We start from the raw sequence: 24,724 nt of genomic DNA, 5'->3' as shown, positions 1-24,724 counted from the left end.
TCTAAAGCTAAGCCTTTTCTTTCCCCCAAGGACCTTGAAAAGCTTATTCATGCATTCATTATCTCTAGATTGGACTATTGTAACTCCCTTTATTTAGGCCTCCCTCACTCCTCTCTCTACCGGTTGCAATTAGTACAGAACGCTGCTGCATGCCTTTTATCGGGTGCCAGAATGCATGATCATATTACTCCAGTTTTAGCTAACTTACACTGGCTTCCTGTGAAATTTCACATTGATTTTATGATTTTATGAGGTATCGTTCTAACTGAAGACGAACCAAAGACGAGGCTCATTGTTAGAGAGTTATCTCTGGGATGCTGGGATGATAGCTCCCTCAGGACTTAAACTCCGGTCAGAGAGTGGGGCACAGAGAGTGATGTCCGGATATACTTTAATGGAAGTTAACAGCAGCTCAACAGTACAGCAGTAGGCATACTTAACGAATGTGGGAGGGGTGGACAGACGTGTGGTTCTGAATAACAATTATAGCAATGCGATTGAAATATAAGGAGACTTTCGGACACTCATTAAACTTCTGTTTCAGTCATCAAGGATCTGTCAGTGAGAGGCTTCATTACTAATGCCGTACTAACCACAGGACAACTATAGAAACCTTTTTTTGGCCCAGTTTCATATTCACAGACATTTGACTGTGATGATGAGATCCAGACCAACACTCATAAAGAGTTAGAACCTTATTGTTCTTCCTCTGTAGTTTCTATGTTTGCTGTCCTGCTGTCTTCACTTTATTCCTCCGTGTGTGTTCAGCTTCTGTATTTGACGTCATCTCTGTGCTGCTGACGTAGCTACTGCTTTTTGTGCTTTCTTCTTTTGTTCAATAAAGTTGGGTTTTTTTTAAGCAGCTTCATCTAAAGTCCCTCCCCGTTTCTCAGATACTTCTGCGTCACTTCCTCTCCTCCTCACAGACGTGAGCAGAATAAAAATTTAAATAAAAAAACAAAAGCTAGAGGCACTTTGACCTGATGAAGCTAGATATCGGAACACCAGGGGGCGGTGTCTGCTCAGAGTTCAACAGAAGGAGAAAAATGACCTGCTGTTAGCTGATCCAAAGCAAGAGCTGTGATGAAGACATGAAGCGGACCATGGGAGGAGGTGGGACCAGTTCCTGGGACACACTGGGACACAAACCCTGGAGCTTCAGCAGGAGCAGGAGGGAGTCTGCTTAGACTGATGGTTCTGTCTCCGTTTGCTCTTAAAGAATCAGTGCTGTTATTGATCCATACCGATCGACCAGATGCATCTCTATATGTTCCCCCTCATCAAAACCAGCAGCGTCATTTCCTGTCAGTGTGAACTTCCTGTCCTCTTTGGCCCCGGCTGATGCGGTTTTATGTTATTGATCTGTGATTAAAGCTCAGGTTTACTTTAAAAGTCTGAAGCTGCAAACACTCAAAAACAATCTGAATTCATGTTGTCATACGTAACAACCGTCATGCAGTTTTACTGCTTCAAGCTTTCATCATTTTTATGGATCAGCTCGTGAATTTCTCTGAAACTTTCATCATTTTAACTTGTGTAGCATTAATAAAGGTTTGTTGTTTTGAGAGAAACGTCACACAAACAGCTGGTCAAACCTATAAAAAAACCCTGAAACTGAAACAGGAAAGAGACAGAAAATAGAGAAAATAGAGAAGTGAAGCTGAAAAAAACCCCCAAAAAGTAAAAAAAAGAAAAAGAAAAAAAAAGACGTGAGCTCAGAAAAACACAGCCAGTGTCTGGACTGAAAGACCGAGGCACTAATCCTGGCAGCACAGGAACAAGGCCACCAGCTGCTGAGGTCAAGATGGGCCACGCCCCCTCGGGTGGTCGACAATGGCTGCTGATTGTATAACCCACTCCTGCTCATTCCGACCTCAGTGATGGGTTTTCCCGATAAGCCTGAAGGACACACAAACACAGCTGTATGGACTCAGCTGAAGGTCAAAGGTCACTGCAAAACACAGCTCAAATTTATTATCCAGTCAGTCTCCCCTCCCCCTGAGGTGTTTGTTCTGTTGCACACCTGCGCTCTGGACAGCAACGTGTTTCTGAACTCGAGCAGAACATTTAACAGCTGTTTGTACCAGAGCAAACTTTATTGAAACAAACGTGCTTGTTGCAAACATCGATAAAGGTGGGAAACTCCTCTTAATCACTTCAGTGTTGAAGGTCTGCGCTGCACCGCCCACAGCCCGCTGATAGCGATGTTAGAGGTCAATAAGTCACGCGCCGCAGGGGTCACACATCCTCGGACTCAAAAACTTTATTAATTCGAGTCCCTGCTTCTCTGTCCCTTGTAGCCCCCAGCTTCAAGTGATGTCATCAGTCCCTATCAGCGTTCTCCTGATGAAGGGTGTGACCTCACCAGCAGCAGTAAACAGGAAGTTTATCATCAGCAACCAGCCTCATTTCCAACCCTTCCTTTCTGATTACTGCCTTTCTGTACGTTTGCTGTTTAGCTTCCTGTTAAATCATGTGACCCACCTGTGTGAAAGCTGCTGTTACTGTCAATAAAGTTCACTCATTTAAAAGCCTGGCTGACTGTGATGAGATAGTATCGATCTGCATTTGGATCGATTAACCCCCGGCAGCCTGCCGAGCCTCGAGCTGTTCACGTCTGAGTATAAAAAAGTTTCAGGTCAAACAGGTCAGCTGACATTTGGGGAGTCAAACTGGTTTCAGTTCCAGCTGATCAGCTGACACAGGTGCATGTTCCTCTCTCAGGTGTACCTGAGTGTCTCGCTGCCTCCGTCCTAGGGCTGTTCGATATAACGATATATATCAGATGACGATATAAAAACATCCATCGTTTCATTTTACGCTGTCGTTTGTTTCGTGGTGTCGCAAAATAAACTGTTTACAGCAATATTTGTTCATGTTCTGATGTCACTGTAGTTATTATTAAGTTCTTAAAGTTCTCTCTTTTTCTTATATGTAATATAACCACACTAGGACAGACAAGCGCCTGTTTTCATGCGTTGTCGTTAGCAACAACGACGGTAACAGTATCGCGTGTCCGCTTGTTTATGTTCCACATAAACCTTTCACAATAAAGCTCAAGATCCTGTTGAGACTTTTCAAAATAAACTGAATCACGTGAAAGATGCAGATTGTTTACAGATGAGAATTTAAAAAAAAAAAAAGAGACGCCAGGTGCTAAAAAATAAAGCTTAGACTCAAACGTTAGCACAGGCTTTTCCCCGCAGCCGTGTAATAAATACTCACAAAGAAAATGGCAGCCGTTACAACTTATGTCTAAAAATGTATCGTTTCATGCATCGGTTAAAACACTCGACTCAGCTACACGACGCACAGCTGGAAACACTTCACGCAAGTCGAGCTGCCCGAGATTCACAGAAAATGTTACATTTTTGTGATTTATATCGTTGTCAGGACGACAGATGTCTTACATCGGGATATGAGATTTTGGTCATATGGCACAGCCCTACTCCGTCCTGTTTAAAGAAACATCGAACACAAAGTCAAACCGCTGCGCTGGGCTCAGTGTCACAGCCAGTTTGAACACAGATACACCTGGAAACTACGGGTACCTTACAGTGATGTCACAGACACAGTGATGATGTCAGAAAACTTTATTACTGTAGAGAATCACAGCAGGAAAAAAAGTGATGACACCACAGCTATATGTGATAACGCCCGCCCCCTCACACGAGAGCTGCAATGGAAAGCACCAATCGCTGACCAGAGTCACGTGACCAGCCTGCACAGCTTCTTCCAACAAAGCACTCTGGGAAACAGAGTCCCTCTTATGCCAACAAACCACGTTACAGGATGGAAGCCTGCAGGCCAGACAGGAAGTGAGTCTCTGTGATGTCAGCAGGTTTTAGAAAAACAAAAATGTGGTTAAAGGAAGTGACATCAGTCGTATTATAAAATAAAGTCTAATTTATGTTTAAAATACACCCCACGCACTCTTCCATATAGTCCCGCCCCCTCATCTCTTCCACAATAAGCGAAACACTCGCAGCTCTAAATGCTGATTATTGATTGGTGACTGATCGGTTATTGATTAGAAGCTGAAACGTCTCACCACACCCTCTGTAGCCATATGAACTTTCACCTGATGAAACTGCTGAGGCCCCTTTCAGTGTCCTACATCCTGCTTCCTGCCACGTTAATCAAAGGGCGGGGCCAGCTACATCTGAAAGGGGCTTTAGGCTGTTGCTGACTGGCGATCAATGGTGGGTAGCGGCACTACATGATGATGTCACAGAAAGGAGAAAAAGGCGTCAGCGACGACGGTTAGACAGATGAGATCGTGTGCGCTGATCAGCGATAAAGTGACTCCAGAGAAGAAGAAGCATCATCGTCGTCATCATCATCACATCTGCAGGAGACACAGGTGAGACAGGCAGACCCAGACAGACCCACATACACACCACGTCACACGGTGCAGGTGACTCACCTGTACGGGAGATCTGTGCAGCCACTTCTCTTTGTCTCCGCCCACCTTCATGCAAGAGAACAGGTCACACATGGTGGGCAGCGCCACAGCGAGGCGTTCCTAAAGAGGAAACAAGAAGCAGTCAGGAAGCCGGAAGCGAGCAGCAACCAAACCACGTGTGTGTTCAGCTCCAGCTGTGCTCACCTGAGCTTGACTCCTCTTCCTCAGCAGCCACTTGTCCTCTTCCTCCTCCTCCTCCTGGGGCGGCACTGCGGAATCGGGCGCTGGGCTCTTCCGTGGAAATAGCCACAGGTCCGTCTCCAGGGGGCTCTGGAAGAGAGACGAGGAGGAACCGTTCTCCTCCCGGCTCGCCTTCTCCTCCTCAGCTGCCACCCAGCCGGAGAGCGAGGAGGTGAAAGCCTGCAGAGGAGAGCTGGAGGGAGTGGAGCCGGTGCTGGGGTGGAGCCACGCCTCCAGGATGGCCTGAACCTGTCAATCAGTTGATCAATTAATCAATCACCTAATTCTTACTGAAGTGTCACAGCAGAGCTGACTGATCGGCTCTTACCTTCTGTTCCTGCTCTTGGTGGAAGGGTGTGGCCGTGGCGCTCTTGGCAGTGGGCGGGGTGTTCTTGGGGACGCCATTCTTGTCGCGGTCCTCCTGCTGCAGCAGCCAGCGGCTCAGCGCATCCTTGCCGCAGTTCTCCTCGCAGACGCAGGCCGAGTAGGCGGAGCAGAGCTCGTTGGCGCGGCAGGTCTGCAGCGTCGGCGGCGTCTTCTGCAACCACACCTCCAGAGACGCTGGCATCGACACGGGGACGGGAGAAGTGGGCGAGGTGGTGCCTGAGGTAGGCGTGGTCTTCAGGCACTTGAGCTTGCCGAGGTTTTCAATCTCCACTGCGCTGATGGTCTGACAGCACGACGAGCAGTCGCCGATTGAACGGCTCACTGGCGACAGCCAATCATCGGTTGACCAGCTTTCCTCAAACGGCTTAAAGACACGCTGCCAACGTTCGGCGTCCGACATGGTCTCCATGGCAGCAGTAGGCGGGGTAACAAGCCAGTCGTTCAGCTCCTCCTCAGCTGCGGCGGACAGCTCCATTTCGTCGATCTTCTCGATGGAGAAGGAGGAGCTACAGCTGCTGACGCTTCTCTCCCGGTTGGGGGAGGGGTCTTGAATAAGCCACGCCTCCAAGTCCCTGAGCTGACCCCAGGCTTTCATGAAGTTCATGGAAGCCATCACGGGACAGGAAGTCTGTTACAGAAACAGGAAGTAAAGCAGGTGAGAGGCACGGCCTGAGGTCAGAGCCTGTTCTCAGGTAACACACCTTAGCACTCACCTTACTCTCCTTCTGTGACAGCAGCCAATCCTGCGGGTCTGTGCTAGACTGATAGCCAATGGGAGCGAAGCTGTTGGCGGGTTGAGATTCTAGCAGCCAATCGCTCAGAGAGGAGGGCTCAGCCATCTGCTGAGAGGGAGACGCAATCAGCATCACCTTGCTTTCATCACTATCGCCATCACCACCAGGACGCAACTTACCTGCTTCTTCGCTGTGATTGGACAACTCTGCACCTGAGGTCTCAGGTGGGTGAAGCTCTGAGAGGATATACCCTCCACAAGCTGTAAACAGGAAGGACAGAGAACACACCTGAAAGATCCACTAACACAGTGTGTGTGTGTGTGTGTGTTACCTGTGTGTGTGACCTGTGTGTGTGTGTGTTACCTGTGTGTGTGACCTGTGTGTGTGTGTGTTACCTGTGTGTGTTACCTGTGTGTGTGTGTGTGTGTGTGTGTGTTACCTGTGTGTGTGTGTGTGTTACCTGTGTGTGTGTGTGTGTTACCTGTGTGTGTGTGTGTGTGTGTGTTACCTGTGTGTGTGTGTGTTACCTGTGTGTGTGTGTGTTACCTGTGTGTGTGTGTGTGTGTGTTACCTGTGTGTGTGTGTGTTACCTGTGTGTGTGTGTGTGTGTGTTACCTGTGTGTGTGTGTGTGTGTGTGTTAGTGTTACCTGTGTGTGTGTGTGTGTGTGTTACCTGTGTGTGTGTGTGTGTGTGTTACCTGTGTGTGTGTGTGTGTGTGTGTTACCTGGGCGTTGATGCTGCCAAATGAGGTGATGGCCTGCTTCAGAGAGCGAGAGTCGGCATGGAAACTCAACTCAGGTGTTTCCTCTGGAGTGAGACTCAGAGAGGACAACCTGCACACACAGGAGAAGACAACAAGATCACATGACTGCACCGCACCTGACACACATGCCTACAGGTAAAACCAGCTCAGTATGTCAGTAATCTGATTACATCAGCTTTTAGCACAGATGTAATCACATTAGACAGTGAAATCCTGACTGCATGCCTTAACTGAGGGTGTGCAGACTGGGACAGCTACGCCAACAGGTGAGAGCACCAGCAAGGAGAACAGACCGCTCAGGTGTGAACGCGCCCACAAATCTGTGTGTGTGCATGTGTTTGTGCGTGTGCGCACGTACTTCTCCATGCAGCTGGTCAGCTGGTTGTTCAGGTCGTTGCTGCTGGAGCTCTGCAGCTGGTAGGCGATCACGTCAAACTGACCTCGGAGCTGCAGCACAGACACAGCACAGGTAAGCAGACAGGTAAACAAACAGTCAACACAGGTAAACAGGCCCCGCCCCCAGTTACCCGGTGCAGCTGGTGCAGCTGCTGTTGCAGAGTTTCCGTCTTCACTTGTTCGAGCAGCTCAATCTGACCCAGCAGCCACACCTCCCTGCAGCGCAGTGCCTCCTGCTGGCGGCTCACGCAGCTCTGCAACTCCGAGCGCACCTGAGGGGACGCACAGGTGAGGCGTGTTAAGCAACACCTAAACGTGAAATGTTCAGTAACCAAACAGATTCTTCCAGAGAAAAACAAAAGAAATTTCACAGCTACTGCGTGACTGACAGGCTGGAGTTTGAAATCCGCTTCGTAACCACGTCTCTTAACAGGTGCCGTCTTTGGTCCTTATACACACATAGTACGGTAACATTACGCTCAAGCAGAGTACGTATCACTCCGCGAGGCTCCTCGCAGCCGTAATGCTCCAACAATCCATCAGGCAGTGCGGCTCCGTAGCTTAGCAAAGTCGTACTCAAACATTTTTGACAGATTGCTGAGCGTAAACAAAGCTTTTTGTTAGTAAAGTTTTTTCACACGGACACGCGAGCTCCCCCTTCCTGTGGAGGTGGATCAGCTGACAGGTTAAAGTAAAACAGCCTGTCCTGTTGTTTCTGCTCAGTTTAAATAAAGTTTATCTCACAGAAAAAAACAAAACATCACGGAGCTGAGATCAATCCAACCCCGATAATGAAGCTGTGAGTCCCTAACCAACGAGCATGGACGCACACCTGAGCCGGAGCCTGAAGTTTTACCTGGAGATAAAGTATGAAGTCCAGCACGTCGCACTTCACTGCTCTCACCTCCTCTGAGCTCCTCTCACCTCCTCTGCAGGCTTTATAACCCGCCTCGCCCTGACCCTCCTCTTCCTCTCCCTCACCTGTGGCTCAGCTGCAGACAAAGGCAGGATTTCAGGTGGTTTCAGCCTTGCCGAGTCAGCAGTGATGAAGATGATGATGGCTAACTGCGATTGGTTGGTCTCAACAGGTAAATCCTCAGGTGTTTAAAGCTCAAGTGATTCACGGTTTGATATGAAAAACAGGGGGCGTGGCACAGAGCCAGCTGAGTGGTCGCAGCAGTTTAGCAGGACAAGTGTTTCACCGTAAAATGATCTGGGTGTCAATAAAGTTTCAAGCAGCTCCGTTTGGTGGCAGGTAACTAACGCACTGATCAGGACAGCAGGTAGAAAACGTGTGAGCTGATCCAGGTTTCAGCAAGGAGCTTCCTGTGAATCAGCTGACCTGCACTTCCTCCCATCTGCAGCGCAGCAGGAAAACATTTTACAAACTCACGTGAGCTTATCAGCAGTTCAGTTATTGATCACTGATCAATTGTTCTAATCCAACACAGACTTGCTGGGCACAAACTTTATTGATCGACTGAACAGGAATCGTTTGGTTCAGTCTGCCAACGCATTTCCTGTGTCGTGGCATGTCGAACACATTTGTGCCGTTACCATCTGATCTGCTGAAAGGGCCTCTTCCTGTTCTTGCTTTAAAATAAATACCTTGGCTTGACTGCGCTGGTCATGTGACACTGGGGTTATCACGCCTTAAAGCACTTCCTGTTCAGAGAGAGGAGGCACTCACCTCTCTGGCATTCTCCCTCAGCTGCTGCTCCGCCTTCATCACGGCACCGATGGCATCCTCCAGCTGATCCTGGGCCTGTTGGCACTGCTTCAGGCCACTCGCCGCCAGCACCTCCAGCGACATCCTGGACAGAAAACAGGAAGTGGAGACAGCACGGTGATTTCACTGAAATTGACGACTGACTTTAAAGTGTGCTCAGGATTAGAGCAGGGCGATATGACCAAAAATATTTATCACGACATACATTTGAAAATTTGCGATAACGATATAACTGAGGATATAATCGACACGAGACAAAATACTTTACAACTCCTCAACTTTATTAGTGCAAAACAAACATCAATGTATTTCCACTGAAACAAGCAGCTGTTTTTTATGTGCATTAAAGTTATATAAACATTTAACAGTTCGTAGCTCAGCAAAGTCGTACTGAAACATCTGACAGATTTTCGAGCGCCGTGCACATAAAATCGTTTCCAGGTCAGTAAACACAACCAGAGTTCATACATAAGGCACACGGGATTATAAGGGGCTCTGTCGACTTTCAGAAAAATCAAAGGATTGATTTTAAGTGCGCCGTATTTTCCAAACAACACGGTAATAACGACGGCCCGCTAGCATGCGCTACCAAAAATAGTGCTTTGTTGTGTATCTGACGGAGGAAAGCCAAACCAGTTCCACACCAGTGAAGCTGCAGCATTTTACAAACCAGTTCAGGTTCATGGTTTCATTCAACGATCCGCTCTCGCTCTTCTCATTCTCTGTCGCCACCGTGCTTTTTCCGCCATGTGCGTTTTACCCAAATTTCATTTTCTTGTCGTTGCCCAACATTACACCGGTATTACTGTGAATGGTATGATATGGCCCAGCCCTTCTCAGGATTACACGCTTTAGGACCTCGCTTTATTTCTACACCATCATCTTCCTCGCCTGTGACCTCAGGGGGTAATAATAGCCGCCGCGGTCACACAGCGAGCTCTGCGGCTCCTCTGAGTCACTCACACAACAACAGTAAAGCTTTCCATAGAAGCTCCTCCTGTTCAATCAGCTGTTTGTGGACGCTGCAGCATTGTGTTCCGCGATTGGTCAGAGGGTCGCGGCTCGCCACAAACCAATTAGATTAACCCATCACTAGCGCACGCGCACGCGCACACACACACACACACACACGGAAGTAATGAAAGACACTAAAGCAGTGGTCTCCAACCCCCGGGCTGGTCCGTGAGTCGTTTGGTTTTTATCGTTAACTCGGTGTCCCTGGGTCTTTTCCCGTGTGTTATGATCTTTTTTCGGTAGCGGTACTGGCTTTATTTTGTTGTATGTATCCACGACACCTTAAAGGCTAGTCCGTGAAAATATTGTCAGATATAAATCGGTCCATGGCGCAAAAAAGGTACTAAAGTACTTTAAATAGCCCTATGAAGTACTTTACAGGAATACTCTGTTTGGCATTATTAGTACAAAGTACATGCATTCCTGAGCATGTGCAGAAACCCTCCACAGTGAACTGTTAATCAGCTGTTAGAGGGGGTGGGGTCTCAGGGTGCAGCAGTGTCTTAGTATCAGCTGTAAACAGACGCTTGTCTGCAGCTGATAACCCTCACTGTGTGACCTTTGACCCCAGCTCAACTCTCACCCACTTCCTGTGTGATAATCAGCTGATCAGCAGAACACAGGCTAACAGCTGGTACTGATCATTTCTCATCAGCGTTAACTTTTCCTTCACAACACGTCTGAACTTCATATGGAAACTTACTGACACAACTTATTAAAAGCTGAAGGAAACACGCCGGATCAAAACCTGTGTGTGTAATAATGTGTAACACCTGTGGGCTTAGCTGACTGACATTATGATATAGAACCTGTTACATCCAGACTTTATTTATGACCTGGCAGGTGAACTAAAGAACTATGAACGAGACCGACTAGTTCCTGATATTTACCATCAATAACGACTGATGGTTGAGGAAGCGAGCTCTATTTTTAGAGCAGTGCTGGAATTTATTTCTTTGTCTGCAGAAAAAATAAATCCCCTGAGGAAGTTTCTCTCTCTCTCTCTCTCTCTCACACACACACACACACACACACACACACACACACACACACACACACACACACACGCTCTCATTTCTTCTACTGTAAATCAACCGCATGCCTGAACCTGAACCTGCAGGTACTGACTTGACTTGACTTGCAGTCAGAACACTGACAGTCTGTCACCAGTGAAATGAAAATGACTGCATTATAGGGATTGATTTTGTGGTGTCAGCGCTCCTGCAGGCTGTAAATACAACACCAGCTCTCCGTGCACTCTACCAGCACCAACAGGGCCTCCTGCTGCTTTCAGCAGCTCCTTTAGGAATAAGAAAAACAACTAAAATGTCAACATGGGAAGCTTTTCTTCGTCACCTGTCACATAAATGAAACTGACACGCAGTTAAAGGGCGCCTCGAGGAACCAACTCATAAGAAAATACACAATTTCTCCGTCAATTACGAATGCAGCACAAGTCCGTCTCTTTCGGTTCCTGTTTTATAACCACCGCCTCATACAGAGTGGAATACAGTCGGTAAACCGCGGGGTTTTACCTGATGCTGACTCAGTGTCGGTAAAACTGCAGGGGTAAAGCTCCGTTTCAGCCGCAGGCAGTCTCGCTCAGAGCCGGCGTTTCTGGTGTTTTCCTCCACAGCTCACGGGAGGAGGAGCCACAGCCCTCCATTACTGCCTGCCGGCCGGCACGTACGCATTAAGCTACAGAGCGGGGGCTTGGAGGCTAAGCCAATGGAGGAACAGTTCTACGAGGGGCGTGGTTTAGAGAGAACCCAGTCTTACCACTGGGTAACCACTAGTCGAGGGGCTGGCGAGGGGCCCCCGCTCCGGGTCCAGAGCAGGGAGGGGCCGGCCGGGGGCACCGAGGCGGATCCGCTGAACACATTCCAAAGGCCGAGATAAAGCGACGATGGGGTCGCTGAGTGCAGCTGATATCCGTAACATATTAACCACCGGCAGCGTGACACAGCGCAGCCAAAATCCGCAGAATATTGTGTGCCGCGCAATAATCTGCACAGCTGACACAACAGCCGCACACACTCTTCCCTCTGTTGCACCTTCTTTGGTTAAATTAAGTACTTCCAGGGTGACTTTAGGACGACGTTTTGTAACAACTGGTAAGCATCAGCGTGTTTGGGTTAAGCCGAATTACAGAGTGGATCCCAGAAATACATATTATGTAAAAACGAATTTCATACAAAGTAAAACAAGCGAACGGAGCAGCATTTTAACACATTAAATTAAAAAGGATGACCTCTGACCCCTCAGAGTTTATTTTTAACATTTCGGAACGAGGTTACAGTGTTCCGGCTAACGCGGCTAGCGTCTGTGGCGCCTTTAACCTTCGACAGAAATTATACCGAACCGCGGCAACAACACAGTTTAATCAGAGTCACACAATCAACCAGCTTCTCTCGGGCTGAGACTCTAACTGCGTGTTTTAAAGGATCACCGAGGAGCTAACGGCTAACAGCTCCTCGGGGAGCCGCTCCGAGCTCCGCGTGTCGCTGCACTCACCTGGAACCTTTACCGTGGACTCTCCCTTTCGATATCATTAATGATCCGCTCGGTTCGGCAACACGACAGCCAGAACAACGATCCGGAAAATGACCGCGTCAAGGAACAAGAACCACAGAGGGCGGAGAAGTGTCGCGAGAAATGGCAAACTATCGTGCAGCGTGAGGCTGCCCCCTGCTGGTGAGACTAGGACACAGCCGGTAACTGTAGCCCTCTGACATTATAGTCCAAAGGTACTGAACTAACATCGGAAAAGGTCCACTTTGAGAAAATGCTTTGAAGCGCAGGTCTTTTGTATGTCCCTCCATCTGCAGTCATGTCACGACTTTGCAATACTGAATCTCGATTAGCCACAGATCCTGACAAAGCCGTTCATACAGAGATCAGATCTTAAAGTTAGAGCAAGCTAGTTATGTGGCTAAACTCAGCTCTGAGGGGATTGACGATGGCAAAGACGTCTGGTACATTTCTCATCACGTGATAAGTCACAACAATAAAGATCGCATAGTCTTTGATTTCTCTTTCACATTTCAAGGCCAATGTCTAAATAAGTACCCGTTACCGGGGCCGATCCTTGGGCCAACACTTCTTGGTGTTCTGTTGTGTTTTAGGCAGCGTTCAGCAGACTTATCCCCGCACTTAGCTACTCAGTCACAGACTTGATTCTTTCTGCTGCCTGTACACCACTGATATAACATTTGAGCATATGTAACAGGGTCATAAATCACATATTGTTATAATTACACAAAATGTGTTCTAAACCCCCAAACTACTCCTTTTATACCTGACTTTTAGGACCTCCAAGCCTGTAGTTATGTTCATTATCAGTTAGAGCCCCTCCTCATTCTTTTCTTCTTCTTCTTTGGTGCAATCCTATAAATACAATGTACCCCTTTTGCCTCTCCCCTTTTCTATAATTCCCCTGTGGGAGAGGTGGGTGTCATTTCTTTCCCAACACTGTAAAACACACATATAACGCTGAAGATATCTATCTATTCGGAACCATGATAACAGGGTTCATGCTGATCGGAGTTGGCTTAGCCCTGGTTTATCGGAGAAATAAGAGAGCGGAACCGGCTGTTCAAACCCCCCCAAGGCTGCCCGCTGGAATCGAAATGGAACGAGGCGCAACCTCTCACAACGAACGTAATATGGTCAACACCTTGGAGACGCTTGCAGCTGCTGTGAAGGCTCAAAACAACACCATTGAGCGTATGAGGGGAAACATCAGAGAGGGGCCTGCTCAAAATGAGACCCTTGAGCGACAGTTGGAAAACATCATGGAACGGATCACTGCAGCTGTGAGGTCTCAGAATCAAAAGAACAATAACACCATGGAACAGAAGTTTGATACCATCATGGGGAGGCTCGCGACTCTCCAACGGGAGATCGAGAGGCCAGTGTCGGAGTCTTAAAGAGCAGCCTGAAAAATTCTCCTGGGCTGCTCGCATGAAATTAACAAAACCAACATAAACATTGCGGACCCCCATCACGGCGCCAGCTGCAGGCCCAAGGCTGGAGCCGAACAATCACTCCCTGATAACGACTGTGTTACGGCTATTCTTCCCATCCCATGCAAGGACACCTGGATTGGCTGGAGGACTGTTTACTTAGCCTGATAGGCCGAAGGACACTGTCTCAGCTAAACTATGGACACGCACCCACACACACACTTACACTGATAAGCACTCACTCATCACCCCTCCCTTTCCAACGCCTTCGATGCTTGTGCCCTACCGGGGAAGATAGCAGTCAACTGGACCTGTATTTGGTTGGAGGAGCTGGAGTGGGCAAATTATTTACTTGGAGGTCTTTCTTTCTTTTACCTTTTGTATCAGACACAATGCAGAATCACACCGGTTACACATATTAAAACTATTATCCTGTTCTACAATTAACATTCAACATGTTTGACCTTCTATATTTGACTTTAGACCTGTTGGGTTCATTTTGAGACAGAGAAGACAAACATGCTCAAAGTCATGAAGCAGTTGCAGGTTTAAGTTAAAAAAAACGTCTGACAAGTCTCTGCTCGCTCAGGAGACCCAAACCAACACAGAGCCTCAAACCCAGTAAGTGTTTTTGATCCCACCCAGTAAACCGGACACTAATGTGTACAGGAAACCTACGCATACAGATCAGTATTCAAGGTTTGACTCTCATCGCCTTGAGGCGACTTATGTTGTGATTTGGCGCTATATAAATAAAATTGAATTGAATTGATCATCCACTGAAGCATAAGCTGAGTGTGATCAGGACGTGAACAGGAGCGAACACCATCCCCACAGACACAGCAGCCAGGGAAGCAGAGGACATCACATAAAGAAAACCTGTAGTGATCCCGTATGTGTCAGGAGTATCAACTGAGATGAACAGAATCAACTTTTTGGGAATTGCTTACCTGGATGATTGAGCATCAAGATATGTTTCCAAATCTTTAAAAAGACACATAAATAAGCGTGCGGTTGGAGCTCACTGGACCAGGATTAAAGACAACTTGGCATTAATCAGCTCTCAGACGTGATGAAAATAACATCAGACCACTCAGAGCAGATTTAATGTCACACGAGAAAGAGTTCAATCTCTCCCTGACTGAGATTTAAAATGTGTATCTTCATCTTTTCTAATTGCTACATGTTGCTGATTTTACAGTTTTGCTTCAAACTGGAACCCTTTGTTCTCGACAAACATCATCTGCATGTCAGAGAAGAAATGGAGTGGTGAGCGTCTGTAAAACATCGATTTGTCATGAGTGGAATCTCAGGACATGAATCAGAAATGATCAAATGAATGAAAAAACTCTCACGGAAATATCGCGATATCTTCGACCTCCACGTCGACTGGGGATGTGGCGTCAGCCGGTGGGCGGAGCGTCCTACGGACCAAAACATCAGATTTTAGAAGCAGGAAAAGAAAAAGATCCATCCGCGGATCCACCGACCGAACCACGGACACAGACTCCACCCCACGGAGAGCCGCTGCTGTTGTGGGGAAAATGTCTTCGGGCTCCGGGAGCAGGAACACGGAACCATGGGGAAGCTTCGACGATAATCTCATCCAGGTGAGCTACATGCTAACAGGCTAACGAGCATCCCAGCCGGCCTATAAAAGTAACAGCACCTGAGTGACGCTGCAGGTTAGCCCGAAACAGCGTACAGGTGAGCTCGCGAGGTTAAAGCACTGTGAGGAATCAAACCATGCTAACATGGTAACAGGAGACCCGAGAGCTAACAGGCTAACACCAGGCTGACCTGAGATCAGCCGACTGAATATCTGTAATCAGCTGGAAGCTCCTCTGATAAACTGATTAACAAACTGTTGGTCGGTTTAACGGATCGATCCCTACCTCAGTAAGACTCCTCTCCGGTCTCCTTTTATGTCTCCCATGTTTCCTCTCCTGTCTCCTATGTTTCCCTTTCTGTCTCCTTCCGCATCTCCTATGTTTCCTTTTCTTCCACATCTCCCATGTTTCCTCTCCTGTCTCCTTATACGTCTCCCGTGTTTCCTCTCCTGTCTCCTTCCACATCTCCCATGTTTCCTCTCCTGTCTCCTTATACGTCTCCCGTGTTTCCTCTCCTGTCTCCTTCCACATCTCCCATGTTTCCTCTCCTGTCTCCTTCCCTCACTCTCGTGTTTCCTGCATTCAGGGCGGCGGCTCAGCGGTCATCGACATGGAGAACATGGACGACACGTCGGGCTCGAGCTTTGAGGACATGGGCGAGATGCACCAGAGGATGAAGGAGGAGGAGGAGGTCGCGGCAGAGGCTGCCGCCACCGAGGATGACGTGGCCGACGACGGAGAGTTCCTGGGCATGAAGGGGTTAAAGGGTCAGCTGGGCCGGCAGGTGGCCGACGAGGTGAGGCGGGGTTATCTGGTCTTAAACACTTGCAAACATTTTCTTCTTCTGTAGCTGTTAGCTGCTGTTACAGAGGCCAGCTGAAGCTCCTCTGTGCCACACAAAGACCGTGTTCAAAATTTCAGAAGGAAATTCAGGAGAAAGGTCTGCCAGCTAAAAAGATTTAATTTGTGTTGGCAGCTGAAATTACAAGTTTACACAGTGCTGTGGATCTGTGTGTGAAATCAAGCATCTGGTTCACCAAGAGGATAACCCTCAAACGGGCAGCACAACTTTCTATAGTGAGACAAAAACAAAGGTTATCATGGCTCCCACACAGTCGTGCTGTCTCCTGGCGAATCCTCCCCATCCATCGCCCGGTATCTGTTCGCTTCTCTGTCCGAGACAGAAAAGGAAAACACCTCCCTGCCCAGCCTTGATAATCTAATGTTATTATCCATTCTTCTTCTACTGACTCTAAGTTCAGGTTCAGAATATCTTGCTCGGACGCTCGAACCCAGAGACTTATTCTAACCATTATCTGTGTGTAAGCGTGTTGCGAACAAACCTCTGCAGTCGACGTCATTCCTACAGTTTATCAGTCCGGACAGTCACGCCGAACGAAGCTTTCAACCTTCAAAGGAGTGCCAACCCATACGAGCACATTTGCAGTGTGTATATAAATATAATTACAACAGCTTTATTTAAAAATCAACCTAACAGCCCCTGGACGCCTCTGTTGTTACTTAGTGACGTCACTCTTACCGCTTTTTTCGCTAGTACCTGCTCGGCTTCAGTCGTTTGACGTCAGCGGTGACGACAGTCCTGTGGCGTCGTTTTAACGTGACACAAACACGACACAACAGTGGAGGATGTCGAGGCGATGGTGCACCCGCTGCTCTGTGGCGTTCAGTCAGACGCCGCGGTGTTGGTTTGTGTGGCCACATTCCTTGTTGTGGGTTTCAAAAAAGGCGGTTTTGATTTTCCTAAAGGAGTCGCTCTCATGACTCATCGAGTGAAGCCACTGACCGGCCAATCGGTGGGATGCAGTCTGTTGATGTTAGATGTTTGGATCACCTCAGATCACTTGGAACCCTGGCCAAGCAGGTACTAAAGGTACTTTACCTGGTACCAGGTACTACGGCTAAAAGCCGAGCCGAGCAGGTGTTAGTGGAAAAGCGCTAACTCGTTTCTTCTTCTCTGAAATGTTTTACCTGTGTGATGCGTTCAGGTGTGGCAGGCGGGCAAGCGTCAGGCCTCCAAAGCCTTCAACCTGTACGCTAACATCGACATCCTGCGGCCATACTTTGACGTAGAGCCGGTACAGGTGCGCAACAGGTAAGACTTCCTCCTTCCTGTCAGCTGTTTCCTGCTTTCTGCTGAGACTAGTGCTAACAGCTAATGGCTGACTCCCCCGCAGGTTGATCGAGTCGCTGATACCTGTCCGCATGATCAACTTCCCCCAGGTATGCATGAGTCTCTTTGTCGTAGTGTTAATGGCAGTCAGTGAGCAGGCTTAGCGCCTCCTGCTGGACCGGAGGCTGGAGCTGATGTTCGTGAGGGAGCTTGGTGGTGGAGATGCCGATAAAGGGTTCAAACGTGTCTCACTGCAGTTCGATGGTCAGATTCACACCTGTACAGGATGTTCAGATCCAGGTTTAGGTTCCTCTGATGTGTGTGCTTCCTGTGCAGAAGATCGCAGGCGAGCTGTACGGGCCGCTGATGCTGGTGTTCACTCTGGTGGCGATCCTGCTGCACGGCATGAAGACCTCAGGAACTGTCATCGTAAGAACACACACATGCACACACACCCTGTTCATGTTTCTTTGTCTGTTAAAGTGTTCTCTGTGTGTGTATTTGCAGAGAGAGGGCACACTGATGGGCACTGCTATCGGGACGTGTTTCGGTTACTGGCTCGGCGTCTCAGCCTTTATCTACTTCCTGGCATACCTGGTCAACGCTCAGATCACCATGCTGCAGATGCTGTCCCTGCTGGTAAGTCCTGGAACTACACACACACACACACACACACACACACACGCAGAACAGGGTGGTGTGTTTTTGCTGCTCTCAGATGTGATTCAGGTTTCTGAGCCGCACCTGAATGCAGCCCTCCTCCTCCTACAAGATGTCATGTGACCTCACCTCCTGTCTGCCGTTGCCAGGGTTACGGCCTGTTTGGTCCCTGCATCGTCCTCCTCGTCACCTACAACATCCACTTCCACTTCCTGTTCTACGGGCTGTGGCTGCTGCTCGGCGGCCTGTCCACACTGCGCATGGTGAGCTTGTCGCTTCCCATCAGCTCCTGTGCCAGGACACGCTCCCTGTGTGAGCTCACCTGTTTGTGTGTGTGTGTGTGTGCGCGCAGGTGGCGGCGCTGCTCTCTCGGACTGTGGGTCAGACGCCGCGGCTCCTCCTCTGTGGGACGCTGGGGCTGCTGCACATGCTCTTTTTGCTCTACCTGCACTTCAACTACCACACCATCGTAGAAGGTCAGAACCAGAAGCACAGAGACAGGTTTTTGTGGTTCTCCTGCTGCCGGTCCAGGGCGGTTCGGTCGGCACGGCGTGCTCTGTCTCGCTGGTTTTTATGCTTACTTCTGCACAGGTGTGTCTGCTGACTCGTGTTTTCTCCTCCGTGTTTGTTTCAGGGCTGCTCGACTCCCTGGAAGGACACAACATGGCGCCCATGCAGCGGGTGGCCAGAGACGTGCCCGAGGTGATGCTCAACGCCACGGCGAGGAACCCGGGGATGCTGCTGAGCGCCTACTGAGGGGAGGGGATTTTTGTTATGTCTGTGAAACTTAAACGCATCAATTTAAAGATCTGCGCGTGTGTGTGTGTGTGTGTGTGTGTGTGTGTGTGTGTGGGGGGGGGGGGGGGTTGTTTCTTCTCCGACCTTCACTTTTTGATTTATTGATCGTGTACATATGGGATAATAAAGGTTTCATCAAGTTCAGACTTCCTGTACTTCAGTTTTTCCAAAATGAAAGCCTGTATTTCAGAGTAATGTTCTGATGCATTCACAGCTGTGTGTTGTCACAGGTGAACAGGAAGTCAGCAGAAAACTCACCTGAGTCTACTTCAGATAAAAACAAAAACAAAAAGAGGTCACATGATGTGTGTTAAAGTGAAGATATTCATGATGTTTACTCGATTTAATAACTAAAACTCAGAACAGACAAATATTTACAGCAACAGCACAAAAATATGAAACATCATGAACAGTAACAGATTCTTTTCTCACTCCAAAAAGAAGTTGTATCATAAACAAAAGTGCATTTTGTTGTTTTCACAGTTTTCTGCTTCCCACATTTATATTTATGGAAGAGAAATGTTCAGTGTGAGTCACTGCCGTCAACAACCCCGAACACGAGTGCTACTGATCCAGTCTGATCCAACACAAGCACCTTTCCAAGATAAACCACAAATCTGGTTATCAACCCGAACCTGAAGATGTGGATTCAAATGTGTTGAGGCGCTTCTTTCGGGTCGTATCAATGAATTATCGTCTTTAATAAATACATGAAGATCTCCAGTGCTGTTTCACAATAGTGACACAGTCAATAACTCCAAATACAACAGCAGGGGTTCAGAGGTCACCTCTCTGTGGAGTAAAGCTCTGCAGGGGAGCAGATGTTCCCCACAGCTGTGCCAGAAAACTCCCGACAGGTGATCTACTGGCAGGCTGACAGCACCTGTAAACAACGCCAGGAGCCACATCCATCAAATAATATCTGTGTTTATGAATTACTGTGCAGGACAGCAACAGCTGTTTCTGACAGTGCGACAGAATCGGAGGAACTTTGTTTGCAAACTGCAAAAATCTGAAGCCTCCAAACTGGAAAAACATCCAGGCGGGAATACAGGGAGGGAGAATCGGAAACCAGCTGTAAAGTACCTGTTAGTGGAAACACTTTTAGTGTGTCAGAGACCTTTGACAGTTGATGTTGTGCTTTGAAATGCCTTATTTTGAAACGACAGGAAGTTTGTCAGGACTAAACCACAGAAGAATAAGTTTGATTTTTTAATTTTATTTCACCCTAAACTCTGTCTGAGCCAATCAGAGTCTAAGCAGCCAATCACAGCAGTGGAAATAAACACCTGTGTGTGGTTATAGATACAGGTGGGGGTGACCCTCAGGTGTCAGACCCCGTGAAGGCACGCGATCCCGATGAGGAGGAGGAGGGCTGTTGGCCTTTCACCTCCGTGACGTTCAGCTACCTGTCAGTCTGAGCTCAGGGCGCAAGCTCCGAGCGCGGTCGCCTGTTTCCGGTGACGTATAGCGACAGCGCGGGAACCGTCAGTAGAGTCTGAGTAGAAACGGGATGAAGGTTTATTTCTGCGGCAGCATCCGCGGCGGGAGGGACGACGTGCACGTGTACCGGAGGATCGTGCACGCGCTACAGAGCTACGGGACCGTATTGACCGAGCACGTGAGCAGCGCCGAGCTCAGCGACAGAGGTCAGAGGTCACACACAGAAAACTCATATGCTCATATGAACAAAGGTAGGACGATTTGCCACTTAAGTTCGTGTTGTGCGCATGCGTAGAAACAACGGGTAGGATGGTTTGTCGGGTAGGATGGATTCCCAGAACACCGGCAGTCAGAACGGTGCGCGTTCACATGGTGGAAGAGGCTGGGAATCGATTTCTCTGATTCTATTCGATTCCAACTGAGACAGTCAGAAATATCATAATTCTGATCAGTTATCAGCACATCTCCATGTTTTATGTCTGTGTATGAAAACAAAGCTGTGAGACTTCATCAGAGGTGTGAGCATTACAGCAGAGGCCTTCGTGTCAAAGTAACTGAGGATAAAAACATAGAACATTTTCCTGCTTTGGCTTTTTATAGCAGACAACCTCAAAAATATTAAACTGAAGCAAACCATGAATCAGCATGTGAACATTACCTGATGCTGCTGAAGTGAAGCACAGCAAAGTTACAGACACAGCTGAGCAAACATTTGTTCAGTATTGAAGAGCAGAAATGAGGCTGTGATGTCAGAGGCCGACACTGAACACAGCAGCAGACTGGTGCCTGACAATAACAGCGCTTTGATGGTAAACTGGTCTCTGAGGACACAGAGGGAGAGAGAGCTGTGCAGGAAGTAACAGCCAAAGTCAGAGTGACGAGCTTTATCAAACGTGAAGCATCAGAGAGGGCGAGGTCACACCAGCACCTGCTGACCTCCAAGGTAAAAAAAAATTTCAGAAATAAAAGCATTTGCGTCACAAAAATGGGCGGAGTCACATTAACTGTATCCGATTTCAGGTTTGGTTTTCTGGTTCTGACCTTCAAAATAAGAGTGTGTGTGTGTTTGTGTGTGCGTTATGTCACTGAACTGCTGCACTATGATTGGACAGGAGAGAACAATGCAGCGTCCGGGGACCAGGCCATTCACAACCGAGACTTGGATTGGCTGCATCAATCTGATGGTGAGAACCAATCGTTTTGTTGATCGTTGATCATGGAATTTGAGCCAGTGACCCATGTGACTTCTGACCTCTGATTTCAGTGGTTGTTGCCGAGGTGACGCAGCCGTCTCTGGGTGTTGGCTACGAGCTCGGTCGAGCCGTCGATATGAAGAAAAAAATCTTCTGCCTGTTTAGACCATCGTCAGGACGAAGTGAGTGCACTTCCTGTTTCCTCATTGACACGCTTCAACCTGGTTGGCTGCTTCGTGCTGACTTCCTGTTTCTGTGCAGTCCTGTCGGCCATGATCCGAGGAGCCACTGACGTCGAGAACTTTGTGGTGCGAGATTACAGCGAGGACGAGGTGGAGAAGGTTCTGGAACAGTTTTTCAGTAGCCTGAAAAACTGAAAGCAGCTGTTCCAGATGTGCATCGCCTTCCTAACTAAAGTGAAGCCCTGTGATTGGTCCATGTCTGTTAAAATCAAAGCAATTTCTTTTCCAATTGAGATCGTGAATGTTCTTGTGCTTTTAATGTGAAGGGACATGCTTCACGTGTCTCTGAGGATATTTCTTGCTGAAATGGTCATTATGGTTCTGATGGTTTCAGGTGATTCTCTTCTATTTTTTTCCTGAAACTGTTTTAAATTCAAAGACTCTGATTTGGTTCATACTTAATGTAAAAGTTCAAAGGTCCCCCTGCATTAAAATACTCCGGACAGTCCGTTCTCCGGCTGATTCCTTGTTCACTGGAAGCTTGTTACAGGTGATTCAAACTGCATTACCAACAATCCTTTGCTGAGTTATCGCACAGAGGGAGGCGCAGCAAGACTCAGTTCCTGCAGCTACCAGCAGGTGGCAGCAGAGCCTGATACAAATCTGTGTGTGGGGCTACCGTCCAGCCTCAGAGGAAACGGTCACTGACGAGGCGTTCGGGAACAGCTTGATAAACCTGGTTATTTTTGCAAGCAGGTAACAGGAGCGTCCACAGACGCTACAGACGTTGGAATCTTTATTCCACTCGATCGACATAAGCTCTGACATCTGGAATTCCACCTTAAATACATGAGGAAAGGCTGCTCCTCCTCCCAACATTCAGCTACAAACTCCACACGCGTCACAGTGGGGGAAAATCTGCTGCTCAATGCATTTATTGATCAATCACTGAAAAGCAGTCCATCTCTGCATCCACATTCAGAACTGCGGCGCCATTAGGAGGTTGCCAGGTCCATCCCGGCTCCACCTCCTCGACCATCGCAGTGGTAATGGATTGGATTTCAAGGCACCCAAAGCGCTTTACAATACCACTATTCATTCACTCTCACATTCACACACTGGTGGAGGCAGCTACAGTTGTAGCCACAGCTGCCCTGGGGCAGACTGACAGAAGCCAGGCTGCCATATCGCGCCATCGGCCCCTCTGGCCAACACCAGTAGGCGGTAGGGTAAAGTGTCTTGCCCAAGGACACAACGACCAGGACAGAGAGTCCAGGGACCGAACCGGCGACCTTCCGGTTACAGATGCGATTCCCAACCCCCTGAGCCACGGTCGCCCCTAGTAGATAAAAACCTGCTTGGGCATGGGTAACAGAGAAGCATCGCCCATTTACTTGCGCAGTACCTCAGGGAACTACGCGAAGGTCTCACAGGTCATGTGACCCCACGATGAGAACACAAAAGGTCGAACACAGAGCGCCAGCTTCAGTCAGTCACACTGTTCATGAGCTGCTGTATTAATAAAGTTTGAACCAGGAAGTGAAGCTCAGACACGAGACGATCTGATTGGTTTGTACTGCATGAAGGAAATAAACTCCAACCTGACTTAAAGGTCCTTAAAACAATAACAGGCGAGGAGGCGGAGCTTTGTTTAAAATATTTTATTAGCTTTAAAATATACATTGTTTACAAACTGAGAAAATAAAATCGTCAGAGATTAACAGTCCGTTTCTGTCCGCCAGGCGAGACGCGGCAAGGACAGGAAACCACCCAGCTGACCCCGAAAACACCGCGCCTGGGGTCAGAGGTCGTGACCTCAGACAGCACCCGTTGGGGGGAGAGCGTAAGGGGCGGGATTACAATCAGACACTCCCCCACTAGTTACCGTTTGTCGGTCCTCGGGTGACTCCATGTCGTCTTCACATAAGCCCCCCGCCCGTCCGTCCGCCCGCAGCCATGATGGTGTCGGCTTGGTGCAGACACATCGAAACAGAACGAAAAAAGAAAATACAGTAGAAACGTGTGTTTACCTTTTTAGCGCCAACAGTGAGGCCGCCCAGCTCCACCTGCACAGGTGAGCCAACTAATACAGAGGCTTCCAAACAGGATCTGACTCATCAACGCCATTTTTTAAAAATCATCTACTCTGTAAAAGGAGACGCATAACAGCGCAACACCACACGTTAGCAAGCACTGATAACGGAGCTTCCAAAAACATCAGACGAACACGACAACAGGAGCTGCTCGCCGCTGTCACGGGGCCTGGAAATCAAGGACCCACTGACGCGAACACTTGCATGTTTCTCTGATGCATGCTGGGACACAGAGTCACTTTAAACAGGAAGCAGACAAGAAAAACACCACTTCAGTCTGACCTTAGATCACCAGAGTCGTTCATCACCGTTTCCTACCTCTTTAGTTAATACTTTTCAGAATAAAAGCATTAACTAAAGGCTACAACACACTGACGCTGTGAAGTGTTTTAATGTGAAGGGTAAAACAAGTAGAGTGATGTCATTGCTCCGACAAGTCGCATCATTAAAGATGTACGAGTCCTCATGTATCATCTATTTATACTCTCTCTCTCTCTCACACTGACACACACACACCTACCTTTTGGTTTTGTACCAGGTAAACGGTACCAGGACTCCGACCCTGAAACCTGGTCTGTTTGGAAAGTCTCAGTGACCTCATTCCTCACAGTCTCACACTCTCTCTCTCACACACACACACACACACACACACACACACACACACACACACACACACACACACACACACACACACACACACACACACACACACACACACACACACACACACACACACACACACACACACACACAGAAATATTAGCGAGACGGAAAAAAGGTGAATAATTTAACAGCAGCTGACGACTCCAGCAGGAGGACGACATGTCTGCAGGATGAAGGACTCGCAAAAGGAAAAAAAGGTTTAAATGTTTCATCAGCTCGCAGCTTTGAGCTGCTCGCTCCGCTTGTCTATGTTTTATTCACCTGCAGTCTGAGCAGGAAGCCCCGCCCACCTTCACCTCAGTGTTTCCACTGGAAAA

General features: G+C 48.2%; 3 protein-coding genes across 9 annotated transcripts; 2 read left to right on the top strand and 1 right to left on the bottom strand.

Annotated features, from left to right (window-relative positions):
* Window positions 1-3,578: 3,578 nt before the first annotated feature.
* On the bottom strand, window positions 3,579-15,675 carry ncoa4 (nuclear receptor coactivator 4). Of its 5 annotated transcripts, XM_026189682.1 has the most exons (12): window positions 15,530-15,675; window positions 14,990-15,058; window positions 8,617-8,740; window positions 7,058-7,198; window positions 6,889-6,977; window positions 6,492-6,600; window positions 5,946-6,026; window positions 5,746-5,874; window positions 4,974-5,660; window positions 4,610-4,894; window positions 4,427-4,525; window positions 3,579-4,348 (listed from the first exon to the last, which is right to left on the bottom strand). In XM_026189682.1, the coding sequence occupies exons 1-12, from the start codon at window positions 15,568-15,570 to the stop codon at window positions 4,343-4,345; spliced, it is 1,860 nt and encodes a 619-aa protein (XP_026045467.1). In that variant the 5' UTR covers window positions 15,571-15,675; the 3' UTR covers window positions 3,579-4,342. The 5 variants fall into 5 exon arrangements, with proteins under 5 accessions (XP_026045467.1, XP_026045465.1, XP_026045466.1 ...); XM_026189680.1 differs by lacking the exon at window positions 15,530-15,675 and having other exon boundaries at window positions 14,990-15,148; XM_026189681.1 differs by lacking the exon at window positions 15,530-15,675 and having other exon boundaries at window positions 5,746-5,871; window positions 14,990-15,148.
* yipf3 (Yip1 domain family, member 3) lies at window positions 15,087-18,890 on the top strand. 2 transcript variants are annotated; one of them, XM_026189685.1, is made up of 9 exons: window positions 15,087-15,244; window positions 15,831-16,040; window positions 17,251-17,357; window positions 17,440-17,485; window positions 17,712-17,804; window positions 17,883-18,014; window positions 18,185-18,298; window positions 18,388-18,511; window positions 18,670-18,890. In XM_026189685.1, the coding sequence occupies exons 1-9, from the start codon at window positions 15,179-15,181 to the stop codon at window positions 18,789-18,791; spliced, it is 1,014 nt and encodes a 337-aa protein (XP_026045470.1). In that variant the 5' UTR covers window positions 15,087-15,178; the 3' UTR covers window positions 18,792-18,890. The 2 variants fall into 2 exon arrangements, with proteins under 2 accessions (XP_026045470.1, XP_026045471.1); XM_026189686.1 differs by lacking the exon at window positions 15,087-15,244 and adding an exon at window positions 15,291-15,533.
* Window positions 18,891-19,091: 201 nt separating this feature from the next.
* On the top strand, window positions 19,092-22,159 carry dnph1 (2'-deoxynucleoside 5'-phosphate N-hydrolase 1). Of its 2 annotated transcripts, none has more exons than XM_026189687.1 (4): window positions 19,092-20,527; window positions 21,389-21,460; window positions 21,541-21,651; window positions 21,731-22,159. In XM_026189687.1, exons 1-4 carry the CDS (start codon window positions 20,347-20,349, stop codon window positions 21,844-21,846), a joined length of 480 nt encoding a protein of 159 aa, XP_026045472.1. In that variant the 5' UTR covers window positions 19,092-20,346; the 3' UTR covers window positions 21,847-22,159. The 2 variants fall into 2 exon arrangements, with proteins under 2 accessions (XP_026045472.1, XP_026045473.1); XM_026189688.1 differs by having other exon boundaries at window positions 19,290-20,482.
* The last annotated feature ends 2,565 nt before the right edge of the window (window positions 22,160-24,724 follow it).

This window comes from Astatotilapia calliptera, chromosome 13, assembly GCF_900246225.1.
Source record: "Astatotilapia calliptera chromosome 13, fAstCal1.2, whole genome shotgun sequence".
NCBI classification, from domain to species: Eukaryota; Metazoa; Chordata; class Actinopteri; order Cichliformes; family Cichlidae; genus Astatotilapia; species Astatotilapia calliptera.
The sequence above is the reverse complement of the archived record's forward strand: the minus strand, read 5'-3'. Positions and strand labels throughout refer to the sequence as shown.